General features: G+C 38.8%; 1 protein-coding gene across 1 annotated transcript; it reads right to left on the bottom strand.

Annotated features, from left to right (window-relative positions):
* Positions 1 to 11,534: 11,534 nt before the first annotated feature.
* Positions 11,535 to 13,344, bottom strand: LOC128607724 (uncharacterized). Its single transcript, XM_053624851.1, has one exon. The coding sequence runs from the start codon at positions 13,084 to 13,086 to the stop codon at positions 12,013 to 12,015; it is 1,074 nt and encodes a 357-aa protein (XP_053480826.1). The 5' UTR covers positions 13,087 to 13,344; the 3' UTR covers positions 11,535 to 12,012.
* Positions 13,345 to 14,922: the final 1,578 nt, after the last annotated feature.

The raw sequence follows: 14,922 nt of genomic DNA on the forward strand, positions 1-14,922 counted from the left end.
TGTGTACTATGAACACCTAATTTTATGTACAGATGAATAAGAATATGAATATATACAGATGAGTAACACCTTGTTCATATACAGATAAGTAACAAATGGAATATTGCACAGGTCACAGTAGAAGGTGAGCAACAAAGAGTAATAAATTAATAAATATACATAGTGCAGAATATTATGAACTTGTTGGCTGATGTTGCAAAACAGCTAGCAGTGCTACATTATGTTGTTTTTGCATTAAAGAGTCTGACTGCTGTTGGAATGAAGGACCTGCGGTAGTGCTCCTTCTTACACTGAGGGTGCAGCAGTCTGCTGCTGAAGGAGCTGCTCAGGGACCTCAATGTCTCATGCAAGGGGTGAGAGGAGTTGCCCATGACTGTCGCTAGCTTTGCTAACATCCTCCTCTCCCCCACCACCTCTATGCTGTCCAGAGAGCAGACCAGGACAGAGCTAGCCCTCTTAACCAGTTTGTTAAGTCGTTTCCTGTCCCTCTCTGTGCTCCCAGCTCCCCAGCAGACTACTGCATAGAAGATAGCAGACGCAACCATAGTGTCATACATTACCTGCGATAGCACTCCTGTCAGCAGAGTCCTGCACACACCTAAAAACCTCAGTCTCCTCAGCAGGTGGAGATGACTTTGGCCCTTTTTGTACAGGACATCTGTGTTTTTGGACCAGTCCAGTTTATTGTTGAGGTGAACACCCAGGAATTTGTATGTCTCCACCCTCTCGATGTCAGCAACCTGGATGTTTACCGGTGTAGTCCAGGACGGCCTCGTACAGAGGTCGACCACCATATCCTTTGTCTTGCTGCCGTTGAGGCGAAGGTGGTTTAACTCACACCAGTTGACAAAGTCAGTGATGACCTCCTGGTATTCCTGATCGTTCTCTTCTGAAACCCGTCCAACAATGACAATATCATCAGAGAAGTCCTGCATGTGGCAGCTGTTTGTATTATGACTGAAGTCCGCTGTGTACAGGGTGAAGAGAAAGGGAGCAAGCACTGTACCCTGTGGTGCTCCCGTGGTGCTAACCACCACATCAGACACACAGTCCTGGAGCCTCACATACTATGGTCTGTCAGTGAGATAGCTGGCGATCCATGCAGCCAGATGGTGGTCAACTCCAGCTCCCAAAAGCTTCCCCCTAATTAATAATGGCTGAATTGTATTGAAAGCACTGTAAAAATAAAAAATTTTTACTCACAATGCTCACAATGCTCCCAGTATTCTCCAGGTGTAACAGTGATCTGTGCATTAGATAAATAATGGCGTCATTCACCCCAATGCCTGGTTGATAAGCAAACTGTAGGGGGTCCAGCTCTGAGCTCACCAGGGTCTGCAGTTGTTGCAATACAATCCTCTCCATGGACTTCATCAGGTGAGAAGTTAAGGCTACCGGTCTGAAGTGTTTGGCTCCCATAGGATGTGCAGTTTTGTGTACTGGAACCAGGGGCGGACTTACCATTAGGCAAAGGTCTGTGATTACCCTGGGCCCCGAGCTACCAAGGGCCCCCAAAATGCTGCATAAACTTATGGTTAAGAAAGTTTTATTTTTACTTTTCTCTAATTAATAATGTTTTTCTAAAAATCTATATGCTAAAATGTCATCAGAATGCTTAATTTATGTGTGCCCCTGCAGTAACCACTATATTGTACTATTCCACAATTTTACTGCGCATCTGCCAGAAATGATTCAGGAAGAAATTAGCCAACTCATGCAAATGCTGGTGAGGTCACGTGTAGAGTACATACAGAGCAAAAATGAAGCGAAGCAGCGCTGCTGAAAAAAGAGAAAGCAAAAGTTTTTATCAAAGCTTGTGACGTGTTTTAATAAACAGATTTTGCCTTTGTCATGAAGGCAAGGCTCTAGCATTACAGCCAAAGAACAGCAAGGCTGGGACAGGCAGCAGGGTTCAGTCTCTCTCTCTCTTTGTCCAAATGAAGCTGAACTCTGCAGACATTATCATACGTGAGTTTAATGTGACATGATACTGGGCCATTCAGATGTGTATTAGGGTGTGTTGTGGGCTGGGTGTAGTGGTCTGCTGGGGGCCAGAAAGTCCAGGGCCACTTTTTGGTCCCAATTCACCCCTGATTATTGCTATTAATGCGAAATAAGGTATGTTGAAAATTTTAATATCAAAGTTAAAACACTGAACTGAGGGCCCCCAAATCACTAAATTCGCCCCTGACTGGTAACCACACAGGAAGTCTTCCACAGGACTGGAACTCACTCCAGTCTGAGACTCAGGTTAAAGATGTGCAGGGTGATCTCACTATATTCATAAGCCTCTGTATGTTGTCAAAAAAAAAAAACCTATTCTTAATAAATCCGGTCTGATCCATATGGATTAAATTTGGTAAGACTCGCTCTAGACGTAATGCAGTCATCTTAGTGAAAATTGTATAGTCTCAATTAAGCAACGAGATTGGCCGGTATGACGTACATAAATTAGGATCTTCGCCAGGTTTCAACAGAACAGTTATCAAAGCCTGATTTAGAGTTTCTGGTAACTCTTTTTTGTGTATTGCCCCAGTATACATAGAGAGCAGTGGATCGACTCATTTAAAAAAAAAAAAAAAAAAAAAAAAAAAAAAAGGTTTTATAAAAATCCATCAAAAAATAATACAACCCAGGTGTTTTACCTCTTTTTCTGAGATTTCTTGCTCCAGGCCTTCTCGGTCTTCATCACATAAAACTGGAATATTCAGTTTGCTTTGTGAGTTTCAGTATCATCTGCTCCTTGAGAATTGTACAATAGTTTTGCTTCTTTAGAAGTCAGAATATTATATTCCAATTTTTTAAACTGCAATTGTTTGAACAGCTGAGCGTTTTTAGTCTTGAAGTGTTCTCATTCCATTGTCATAATTTCTTCTTGTGATTTTAATTGTGACTAATATTGTTTTCTCTTACTGGAAGAGTAACTAATAATTTAGCCCTGTAAGAACGCTTTCATGGATTCCCAAACTACACCCGAAGAGGCCGAGTCCTTATTTATAATCATAAAATTATCAATATTATTATTTATGAAACTTAATGCTTCCAAGTTATTTCGTAAGTGGTTGCTAAACCACCATAGTTTACAAATTGGCAAATCAAGAGATTGTTGTATTGACATGAGTAGTGGGGCATGGTCTGATAATATTCTTGTCAAGTAGTTGTATAATTCATTCAAATAATCCTTTCCTTTAGGAACAAAAAAGTAGTCAATTCTGGAGTAATTATTATGCCTGTGTGAATAAAAGGAATATTCTTTTTTGTTTTATTTTTAAGTTTCCATATTTCAACCAGATTCATGCTTGAAAGCTCATATTTCATAAGCTTTGGCAACTTGGCTTAATGCAATTATTTTGGCAAATGACTTGTCCAATACAGGATCTATGACATGCAAGTTTAAAAAAATAAATTGTTAATAAAGTCAGCACCCTCCATCTCAGGACAATATACATTCACCAAAGTTACTCTCTGTGATGCATTTATTCTTCTTAAAATTATGTATCTGCCTGATTTATCTTTATCTATAGTGTAACAGTCAATTGCCTGTTACAGTGTATGTTTATATATTTTCTTTTTATGTTATGCTCATCTCTGCCACTAGGAGTCACTAATAGGAAAGTAGAGGAAGTAGAAGCGGAAGAGAGATCCGTTTGTAAACTTCGTGGTGGGCAATAGTGTCACAGCTAAATCCTGGTTTGAGAAACTCTTTGTAGCTTACTGCGCAAATAAAGGATTTATTTTCTGAGTAAGATGCCACCCCCCACAGAGCTGACCTTTGTTTAACTCGGTGATCCTTGGTGCATCTTTGCAATGGCTGAGAGACTGTTTCCAGTATTACCACAACTGACTAGTCATCTGGACCATCTGTGTTCATGCCATCACCAAATCAGACTGTGGTATTTTTATATCCTATAGTATTGTCCATTCCTTCTGCCTATATTATGCTGTATGGTTGTGCTTCTTATTGATTCCTGTTTCTTTTCTTTTATTGGAATGTGTTAAATTCTTGATGCCTTAATTTGTGGGGTCCTTGTCATATTGTACTTTATCCTTTTTTAGTTTTTAAGACATGTATGAAAGAAGACAGCTACTCTTGTGTATTCATTACTTTGTTTCACCTGCAAACATGACCTATCTATTGGATATAGGCAAAAAATGAATCCCCCTTATCTTTTCTGTAACACCCTGTTTCCAAGTAGCTAAGGACATGTTATAGAGTGATGGCCTGTATGGGGGATTTTGCCAGCCTATAGTGTTTCTAAAGTTTATATTTTTTGAATTGTTGGTTTGCTGTGTGTTGTTTGTTTTTTTGTTTTTTATAAAGATGTCAGTTTCTTTCCCTGATGTACAGGATGAGCACGAACCCATTCCTGACTCCAGTGCTGGTTCTTTTACATACAGAAGAGACCCACCATCTTTAAGAGAGCTCATAACTACCTTCAGTGAACTATATGTGGACTCGGGTGAGGACAGTAATTCAGATTCCCTTCTTGACCTTCCTTTTCCACCTCCACCTCTTCCTGTAGAGGAAGCTGCCATTAACTTCCGTGATCCCAGAAGAGATGTTCAGCTCAAGGCCAAGTTACAGTCGTATGCTCATCTTATATCTACTCCTGTTCCTCCTTCACGAAGCACCTCTACTGGCTCATAAGCTCCAACTAGACCCCATCATACTCAACCTCTTCAGCTATCTCCTAACTCTGACAATTTACATGATTCTTCATATAACCCTCCGGTCAAAGTCGAGTTTCCCCAATTTGGCACAGACAAAGAAAATGATCCAGTTTCCTTTGTTGATCAGTGTGAAAACTATTTTGCCCTTAGACCCCTTTCTGATTTAGAAATCTTAGCTTCTCTCACCTCAGTTTTAAAGGGAACAGCTAAAGACTCGTGGTTAGCAGAGCGAAGATCAATTCACACCTGGAGCCAGTTTAAACATGTTTTTCTACAATCTTTCCTGAATGAAGACTGTGAAGCCAAAGTAGCTAAGAGATTGCTGGAAAGAAAGCAAGGACCCAGGGAATCTATTCGTGACTTTGCCTATCATTATAGAGCTCTATGTTTTTGCTGTAAAAACGGAGATGACCGAGAAGGAGATTGTACAGGCCATTCTAAGAAACTGCAGTCCTCGTCTTGCAAACCTGTTGAGAGGAACCGTACAGGAGGTAAGAGAGAGAATCAAGATAGGTACTCAAATTGAACGAGACCTTGAAGAGACTGGAATCATGTAAATGCAGACACACAAAAGCGTAAGTTCCATACAGACTCTGCTCCAAAGCTAAACCCTTCAAACACTCATGTCATGCAATCTGTTCAATCCTGTAGCCAAATTAATTTGAAGATGGTAACCCTTACCTCGATACTAAAAGAAAGATATTTTCAGGCAATGATTGACACATGAAGTTCACTGTCCCTCAAACAGGAAAACAACTGGAGACCATTGAGTCACAGAGGGCAGCTGATTTTGAGTCATGATCAAACTTTCAAATTAGCCAACGGACAAGTACTCTCTGCTCTAGGTTTATGGAAATGTGCCTCTGAGCTATGAGGAAGGAAGTATGACATCTTACTGTACGTTCTGGGAGATGGGGACTTGACTGTTCCTGTAATTCTGGGTATGGATTTTTTGCTGTCAGCAGGAATAACATTGAATTTTGAAAAAAACAAACAAACAAAAAAAAAACAACAGTATACTCTGCCAGCAGTCCCCTGAAACCCAATCCATTATCCATAAACTGGTAACCAATGCTGACATTACTTCTGAGATTCAGTTACAACTTCACAATCTAATGATTTTAATTTTATTTTTTAATTTTATTTTATTTGTATAGCGCTTTTTACAATAGACATTGTCTCAAAGCAGCTTTACAGAAATATCAACATGGTATACAGATATTAAAGGTGCGAATTTATCCCAACTGAGCAAGCCACTGAGTGGCGACGGTGGCAAGGAAAAACTCCCTAAGATGTTTTAAGAGGAAGAAACCTTGAGAGGAACCCGACTCAGAAGGGAACCCATCCTCATCTGGGTAACAACAGATAGTGTGAAAAAGTTCATTATGGATTTATATGAAGTCTGTATGGCCTTAGGAGCAGCCGTAGTCCCAGCAGTCTGGAATTAGAGAAGATTTGAGCTCCATCCAGAGGCAGAAAGGATCTGGATCTCTAGTATCTCCATAAATTCATGTGGGGCTCGGCGAAAGGAGAGAGGGAGAAAAAAGATTATTATGACTGCGAAGTAGTAGAACAGAATCTAGTCAGGGTAGGCTTGAGTAAACAAATACGTTTTAAGCCTAGACTTAAACACTGAGACTGTGTCTGAGTCCCGAACACTAATAGGAAGACTGTTCCATAACTGTGGGGCTCTATAAGAGAAAGCTCTTCCCCCTGCTGTAGCCTTCACTATTCGAGGTACCGTCAAATAGCCTGCATCTTTTGATCTAAGTAGGCGTGGCGGATTATATAAAACCAAAAGGTCGCTTAGATATTGTGGCGCGAGACCATTTAGTGCTTTATAGGTTAATAAAAGTATTTTATAGTTAATGCGAGATTTTACTGGGAGCCAATGCAGTATTGATAATATCGGTGTGATATGGTCGTACCTTCTAGTTCTAGTTAGGACTCTAGCAGCTGCATTCTGGACTAACTGGAGCTTATTTATATTCCTACTGGAACATCCAGACAGTAAGGCATTACAGTAATCTAATCTAGAGGTGACGAATGCATGAACTAGTATTTCCGCATCATGTAGTGACAATATGTTTCTTATTTTAGAAATATTTCTGAGATGAAAGAAGGCTATCCTAGTAATATTATCTACATGAGCATCAAATGATAGGCTGGAGTCAATAATCACTCCAAGGTCTTTAACTGCTGCACATGATGAAACAGAAAGACCATCCAGAGTAACCATGTGATCAGAAAGATTACTTCTAGCTACACGTGGGCCTAATAAAAGTATTTCTGTTTTATCAGAATTAAGTAGAAGGAAGTTAGTTAACATCCAATGTCTAATGTCCTTTACACAATCCTCAGCTTTACTAAGCTTCTGTCTGTCCTCTGGCTTCGCTGAAACATACAACTGTGTATCATCAGCATAACAGTGGAAGCTAATTCCATGTTTACGAATAATTTGACCTAGGGGTAGCATATATAAAGTAAAGAGCAGTGGGCCTAAAACAGAACCCTGTGGAACTCCAAAAGTAACCTCAGTACGCATGGAGAATTCACCATTTACATCTACGAACTGATAACGATCGGTCAGATAAGACCTGAGCCAGGAGAGGACTGTTCCCTTAATACCAACAACATTTTCTAATCTATCAAGGAGAATAGTGTGATCTATAGTATCAAAAGCTGCACTAAGGTCGAGTAACACAAGCAGAGAGACACAACCCTGATCGTAGGTCAGTAGAAGGTCATTTACTACTTTAACTAATGCTGTCTCTGTGCTATGATGAGGTCTAAACCCTGACTGATACATTTCATGAATGTTATTCCTATCTAAGTACGAGCATAACTGCTTTGCTACAACCTTTTCTAAAATCTTAGAGATGAAGGGGAGATTTGATATTGGTCTATAGCTGGACAATTGAGACGGGTCAAGATCAGGTTTTTTAATCAAGGGTTTAATAACTGCTAATTTAAGTGATTTAGGTACATAGCCAGTGCTTAGGGAAGAATTGATTATATTTAGAAGTGGTTCAATTACTCCTGGACAAATCTGTTTAAACAAACATGTAGGTACGGGATCTAGTATGCAAGTTGATGAATTGGCTGAAGAGATTAATGTAGCTAGTTCGGTCTCTCTAAGTGAAGCAAAATACTCTAAACATTGATCTGATATTGCTACATTGTCATGTAATGGGTTTGTTACAGTACTGTCCGGTTTTAATTTAATGGCCTGTATTTCACGTCTAATATTTTCAACCTTATCGATGAAAAATTTCATGAAATCTTCACTGCTATGTAATGATTGAGTGTTTCTCTCTGTAGTGGTTTTATTCCTAGTTAATTTTGCTACTGTGTTGAAAAGGAATCTAGAATTGTTTTTGTTGTCTCCTATTAAGGCGGAGAAATAGATTTTTCTAGCATCGCCAAGAGATTTCCTATATTTCAGTAGGCTCTCCTTCCATGCTGTTTGAAATAACACCAGATTGGTTTGATGCCATTTACGTTCTAATTGTCGAGTTGTCTGTTTTAAGGTTCGCGTTTGATCGTTATACCAGGGTGCTAATTTTTTTTCTCTAATTATTTTCCTTTGATTGATTGGCCTTCAGTTTGTACCAGTGAAATTGGTCACACCAACATTATCAAACATCGTATAATCACTACTGATGAAGTTGCAATCAGGAAGAAAGCCTACAGAGTCTCACCAGAAAAAGCAGTTTATTGAACAAGGCAGTTATAGTTCCATTACTCAAACCTGGCAAAGACCCCTCCGATATCAAGTTATAGACCCACAGCATTAACGTCACAGTTAGGGAAAACTATGAAGAGGATGATAACAGATAGATTAGATCACTACATAGAAAGTAAAGGTCTTCTCTCACCGTATCAGTCAGGATTTCATGGACAATGGATTCTGTATTATGTCTAGAATCAGAAGTTAGGAAAGCTCAAACTAACAAAGAAAGTGTAATTTTTGTATTTTTTGATGTTGAATAGGCATATGATATGCTTTGGAAGGATGGACTTCTTATTAAACGCTACAAATTAGGAATAAATGGTAAGCTATATAATTGGGTATTAGACATCCCGAACAGAAGAACAATAGAAGTCAAAGTAGGTGCAAAATATTCAAATATATATGCAGTAGAAAATGGTACCCCACAAGGCAGTGTATGTAGCCCAATATTGTTTAATATTATGATTAATGACATATTTGATTAGGTTGGAGAAAATTATAGGTAAGTCGCTTTATGTGGATGATGGGGCACTCTGGGTTAGGGGTTGAAATATAGAATATTTAAAAAAGAAAATGCAAAAGGGAAAGTAGAACAGTGGGCAAAAAACAGCCAGGAGAGATGCTGTTGCGTATCAGGAGGGTCAAGATCATGCTGGCGTATTGGATAAATTTACAAGGGCATAGCAGGGTGCACCCCACGAAAGCCATCTTACAAGAATGCTCAGAGTATTATAGAACTAACTTTAACAGTTTTGGATGGCTAGGAAATACAAAGGCACAAAATGCAGGCCTCAGCCAGCTACAAGTAAGCCCCATTGTGGCGAAACCAACTGTACCATCCTGGAGATTCATAAAACCATCTGTAGATACAAGTTTACAACAAATATTAAAAGAGAAATCTAAAATAGCACCACAGTGGGTAATAGTTCAAAACTATATGGACTATTATCAGGATAAATTACTCCTATATACAGATGTGTCAAAACAGTCTGAGACAGGCTGCACTGGTGCAGCTTTTTTTCATTTCTTGTTATGAAGTAGCAGTCCAAAATAGAGCAACCGATCACTTATCAGTGTACACTGTAGAACTATTAGGAGTCCTATTGGCAGTGCAGTGGTTGGAAAAAAAAATCATCAAAACCAAAATGTCGCTATAGTTTCTGACAGTCTATCTGCACTATCAAATATACAATTTGAGAAAACATCATGTAGACAAAACATTGTTTAAAAAATACTTAATCTGCTTCTCATACTCCATGGTAGGGGGCTGAATGTCTCCTTCATTTGGGTACCTGCATATGTAGAGGTAGAAGGACATGAAACTGTGGCTGTACTGGCAAAAAGATTGATAAAGCATGAAACAGCTGATATACAAGTACCATTAAGTAGAGCAGAGATTAAAACCATTATAAAGGGGGACACACAAAATATGGCAGGAATACTGGGACATAGCTGACACCGTATGACAATTCAATTCAATTTTATTTGTATAGCGCTTTTTACAATAGACATTGTCTCAAAGCAGCTTTACAGAAATATCAACATGGTATACAGATATTAAAGGTGTGAATTTATTCCAACTGAGCAAGCCACTGAGTGGCGACGGTGGCAAGGAAAAACTCCCTAAGATGTTTTAAGAGGAAGAAACCTTGAGAGGAACCCGACTCAGAAGGGAACCCATCCTCATCTGGGTAACAACAGATAGTGTGAAAAAGTTCATTATGGATTTATATGAAGTCTGTATGGCCTTAGGAGCAGCCGTAGTCCCAGCAGTCTGGAATTAGAGAAGATTTGAGCTCCATCCAGAGGCAGAAAGGATCTGGATCTCTAGTATCTCCATAAATTCGTGTGGGGCTCGGCGAAAGGAGAGAGGGAGAAAAAAGATTATTATGACTGTGAAGTAGTAGAACAGAATCTAGTCAGGGTAGGCTTGAGTAAACAAATACGTTTTAAGCCTAGACTTAAACACTGAGACTGTGTCTGAGTCCCGAACACTAATAGGAAGACTGTTCCATAACTGTGGGGCTCTATAAGAGAAAGCTCTTCCCCCTGTTGTAGCCTTCACTATTCGAGGTACCGTCAAATAGCCTGCATCTTTTGATCTAAGTAGGCGTGGCAGATCATATAAAACCAAAAGGTCGCTTAGACATTGTGGCGCGAGACCATTTAGTGCTTTATAGGTTAATAAAAGTATTTTATAGTTAATGCGAAATTTTACTGGGAGCCAATGCAGTACTGATAATATGTGATATGGTCGTATCTTCTAGTTCTAGTTAGGACTCTAGCAGCTGCATTCTGGACTAACTGGAGCTTATTTATATTCCTACTGGAACATCCAGACAGTAAGGCATTACAGTAATCTAATCTAGAGGTGACGAATGCATGAACTAGTATTTCCGCATCATGTAGTGACAATATGTTTCTTATCTTAGAAATATTTCTGTGATGAAAGAAAGCTATCCTAGTAATATTATCTACATGAGCATCAAATGATAGGCTGGAGTCAATAATCACTCCAAGGTCTTTAACATCAGCTGTACCTGATGAAACAGAAAGACCATCCAGAGTAACCATGTGATCAGAAAGATTAATTCTAGCTACACGTGGGCCTAGTAAAAGTATTTCTGTTTTATCAGAATTAAGTAAAAGGAAGTTAGTTAACATCCAACATCTAATGTCCTTTACACAATCCTCAACTTTACTAAGCTTCTGTCTGTCCTCTGGCTTCGCTGAAACATACAACTGTGTATCATCAGCATAACAGTGGAAGCTAATTCTATGTTTACGAATAATTTGTCCTAGGGGTAGCATATATAAAGTAAAGAGCAGTGGGCCTAAAACAGAACCCTGTGGAACTCCAAAAGTAACCTCAGTATGCATGGAGAAATCACCATTTACATCTTCGAACTGATAACGATCGGTCAGATAAGACCTGAGCCAGGAGAGGACTGTTCCCTTAATACCAACAACATTTTCTAATCTATCAAGGAGAATAGTGTGATCTATAGTATCAAAAGCTGCACTAAGGTTGAGTAACACAAGCAGAGAGACACAACCCTGATCGTAGGTCAGCAGAAGGTCATTTACTACTTTAACTAACGCTGTCTCTGTGCTATGATGAGGTCTAAATCCTCACTGATACATTTCATGAATGTTATTCCTATCTAAGAACGAGCATAATTGCTTTGCTACAACCTTTTCTAAGATCTTAGAGATGAAGGGGAGATTTGATATTGGTCTATAGCTGGACAATTGAGACGGGTCAAGATCAGGTTTTTTAATCAAGGGTTTAATAACTGCTAATTTAAGTGATTTAGGTACATAGCCAGTGCTTAGGGAAGAATTGATTATATTTAAAAGTGGTTCAATTACTCCTGGACAAATCTGTTTAAACAAACATGTAGGTACGGGATCTAGTATGCAAGTTGATGAATTGGCTGAAGAGATTAATGTAGCTAGTTCGGTCTCTCTAAGCGGAGCAAAACACTCTAAACATTGATCTGATATTGCTACATTGTCATGTAATGGGTTTGTTACAGTACTGTCCGGTTTTAATTTAATGGCCTGTATTTCACGTCTAATATTTTCAACCTTATCAATGAAAAATTTCATGAAATCTTCACTGCTATGTAATGATTGTTTCTCTCTGTAGTGGTTTTATTCCTAGTTAATTTTGGTACTGTGTTGAAAAGGAATCTAGAATTGTTTTTGTTATCTCCTATTAAGGTGGAGAAATAGATTTTTCTAGCATCGCCAAGAGATTTCCTATATTTCAGTAGGCTCTCCTTCCATGCTGTTTGAAATATCACCAGTTTGGTTTGACGCCATTTACGTTCTAATTGTCGAGATGTCTGTTTTAAGGTTCGCGTTTGATCGTTATACCAGGGTGCTAATTTTTTCTCTCTAATTATTTTTCTTTTGAGTGGAGCCACTCTATCTAGCGTGTAGCGGAGTGTTGACTCCAAGCTTTCAGAAGCGTGATCGAGTTCTATGGGATCTGACGGTGATCCAAATCTAATTGATGTTTCTGCGAGGTTATTCATGAAGCTCGGTGCAGTAGCTGATGTGTAGGTACGTTTTACGCGGTAGCGAGGTGAGGTGGAAATATTATGATCAATATGTATTATGAACGAGATAAGATAATGGTCTGAGACAACTTCAGACTGCGGAAAAATTATAATATTTTCTATACTTAGTCCGTATGTTAGTATGAGGTCAAGAGTGTGACCACCATTATGAGTAGGCCTGATTACGTTCTGATTAATCCCTACTGCATCTAAGATGGACACAACCGCTAATCTTAGAGGGTCTTCCAGGTTATCAAAATGAATATTAAAGTCTCCGACGATTAATGCTTTATCTACAGACACAACCAGGTTTGAGACAAAGTCTGCAAATTCACTAAGAAATTCAGTATATGGCCCTGGGGGTCTGTAAATAATAATTAGAGGAATTGACTTATTTTTTGTGGCTACATAACTTATACTGGTATAAAGAATTTCAAAAGAATTAAATTTATGCTTAGGTTTTTGTGTGACGACTAGATTTTTACTATGGATGAGACCAACACCTCCTCCTCTACCAGTTGAACGAGGCTGATGTACATAACTGTATCCAGGAGGACTGGCTTCATTTAATGCTATGTACTCGTTTGGTTTAATCCAAGTTTCTGTTAAACACATTAAATTACATTCCTGATCAGTAATGATGTCGTTAACAATAAGAGCCTTACATGCAAGAGATCTAATGTTTAATAGTCCTAGCTTCAGATCAAAGTTGCTGTATTATATACGACACCTATATAATATACAAAAATAGCTAGGAATGAATATTAGGCAGGGCAGGAACCCAAAGGAAGAGATGATAATTACGCGTCTTAAAATCTAACATTACACAGAATAGAAAAACACCCCACTGGACTCTGCACCCACTACAATACACAAGAGACGGTAAAACACGTTCTGTTAGTCTGCATAAGATATGAGGAAGAAAGAACTGAGCTAGAGATGCAAACTGGAAAGCAAAACATGACACTAGAGAACTTGCTGGGAAAAACATCTGAGAAAGTGCACTGTCCCCTAATAAATGATTTAAAAAATACTGGGAAAAGTGAGAGACTTTAGTAATTTAGTATGAATATCTAGTATATAGTTATTTATTTATTTAGTAATTTATTCTTATTGTTGTTGTTTTTTCCCCCCAAACAATCTGCTGCCCACACTCCTACTGCGTAGGTGGCGGTAATGCACCTTAAGTTGGTTTGCCAACCGCAATTAAAACCAAAAGAAGAAGAAACACAGTATGTAGTTCAGTTTTATTCTGTTTAGTTCATTTCAGCTGAATAATAGTTTGAGTTTGTTTTGTTCAGCTGATGTCAGTGCTTTAGTCTAGTTTATTTGTTATTTGACTGAGTTTATTCATTTAGTATATTTTTGATTATTTGGTTGATAGATTTTTGGGTTAAAATAAAGACCCCTTTTTTGCGGAAAAGCCTGTGTTCTCTTGTCTGCCTGCTTGGTCCCTCAAAAAAGGGTGCATTTACTTTTAAAATTCCAGCAGTTAGAAAGGCTTTTCAACTGTACTAGTTTCTAGTTTCCAAATACTACTGGTGACATCTGGTCAGATCCATGTAAAAGCATCCAGGATACATTTAACTTGTTTCATATTTAGATAAATAAAAGAAAATAAAAAGCAGCAATTACTTAGATTTGCAGCTGCAAATAATAGCAAGCACTGTAATTGACTCATGTTCAGCAGACAGACAAACTAAGGAGTCTATAATTTTAGATGGGACAAACAAACAGCTAGCTCAGATTGCAGGAAGCCAAGGGAATAAAATTAGCTGTACTCTCTAGGTGGGAGGGATGGCATTGCTTTCACTCTCCTGTCAATCATTAGCCAATAGTAGGTATCTGCAGTGCATCCGGAAAGTATTCACAGCGCTTCACTTTTTTTGTCATGTTACAGCCTTATTCCCATATGGGTTAAATTAATTATTTTCCTCAAAATTCTACAAACAATACCTCATAATGACAACGTGAAAGAAGTTTGTTTGAAATCTTTGCAAATTTATTACAAATAAAAAACAAAAAAAGCACATGTACATAAGTATTCACAGCCTTTGCCATGACACTCAAAATTGAGCTCAGGTGCATCCTGTTTTCACTGATCATCCTTGAGATGTTTCCACAACTCGAGGGGCCTTAGTCAGGGAGGTGACCAAAAACCCGATGGTCACGCTGACAGAGCTCCAGCGTGTCTCTGTGACGAGAGGAGAACCTTCCAGAAGAACAACCATCTTTGCAGCACTCCACCAATCAGGCCTGTATGGTTGAGTGGCCAGACAGAAGCCACTCCTCAGTAAAAGGCACATGAAAGCCCGCCTGGAGTTTGCCAAAAGGCCCCTGAAGGACTCTCAGACCAAAGATTGAACAAAGATTGAACATTTTGGCCTGAATGACAAGCGTCATGTCTGGAGGAAACCAGGCACCAGTCATCACCTGGCCAATACCATCCCT

The sequence above is a fragment of the Ictalurus furcatus genome, chromosome 5, assembly GCF_023375685.1.
Source record: "Ictalurus furcatus strain D&B chromosome 5, Billie_1.0, whole genome shotgun sequence".
NCBI lineage: Eukaryota > Metazoa > Chordata > Actinopteri > Siluriformes > Ictaluridae > Ictalurus > Ictalurus furcatus.

Excerpts from the sequence above, each read along its gene's own strand:
- LOC128607724 (XM_053624851.1), bottom strand. The coding sequence starts at position 13,086 with ATGTGTTTAACAGAAACTTGGATTAAACCAAACGAGTACATAGCATTA.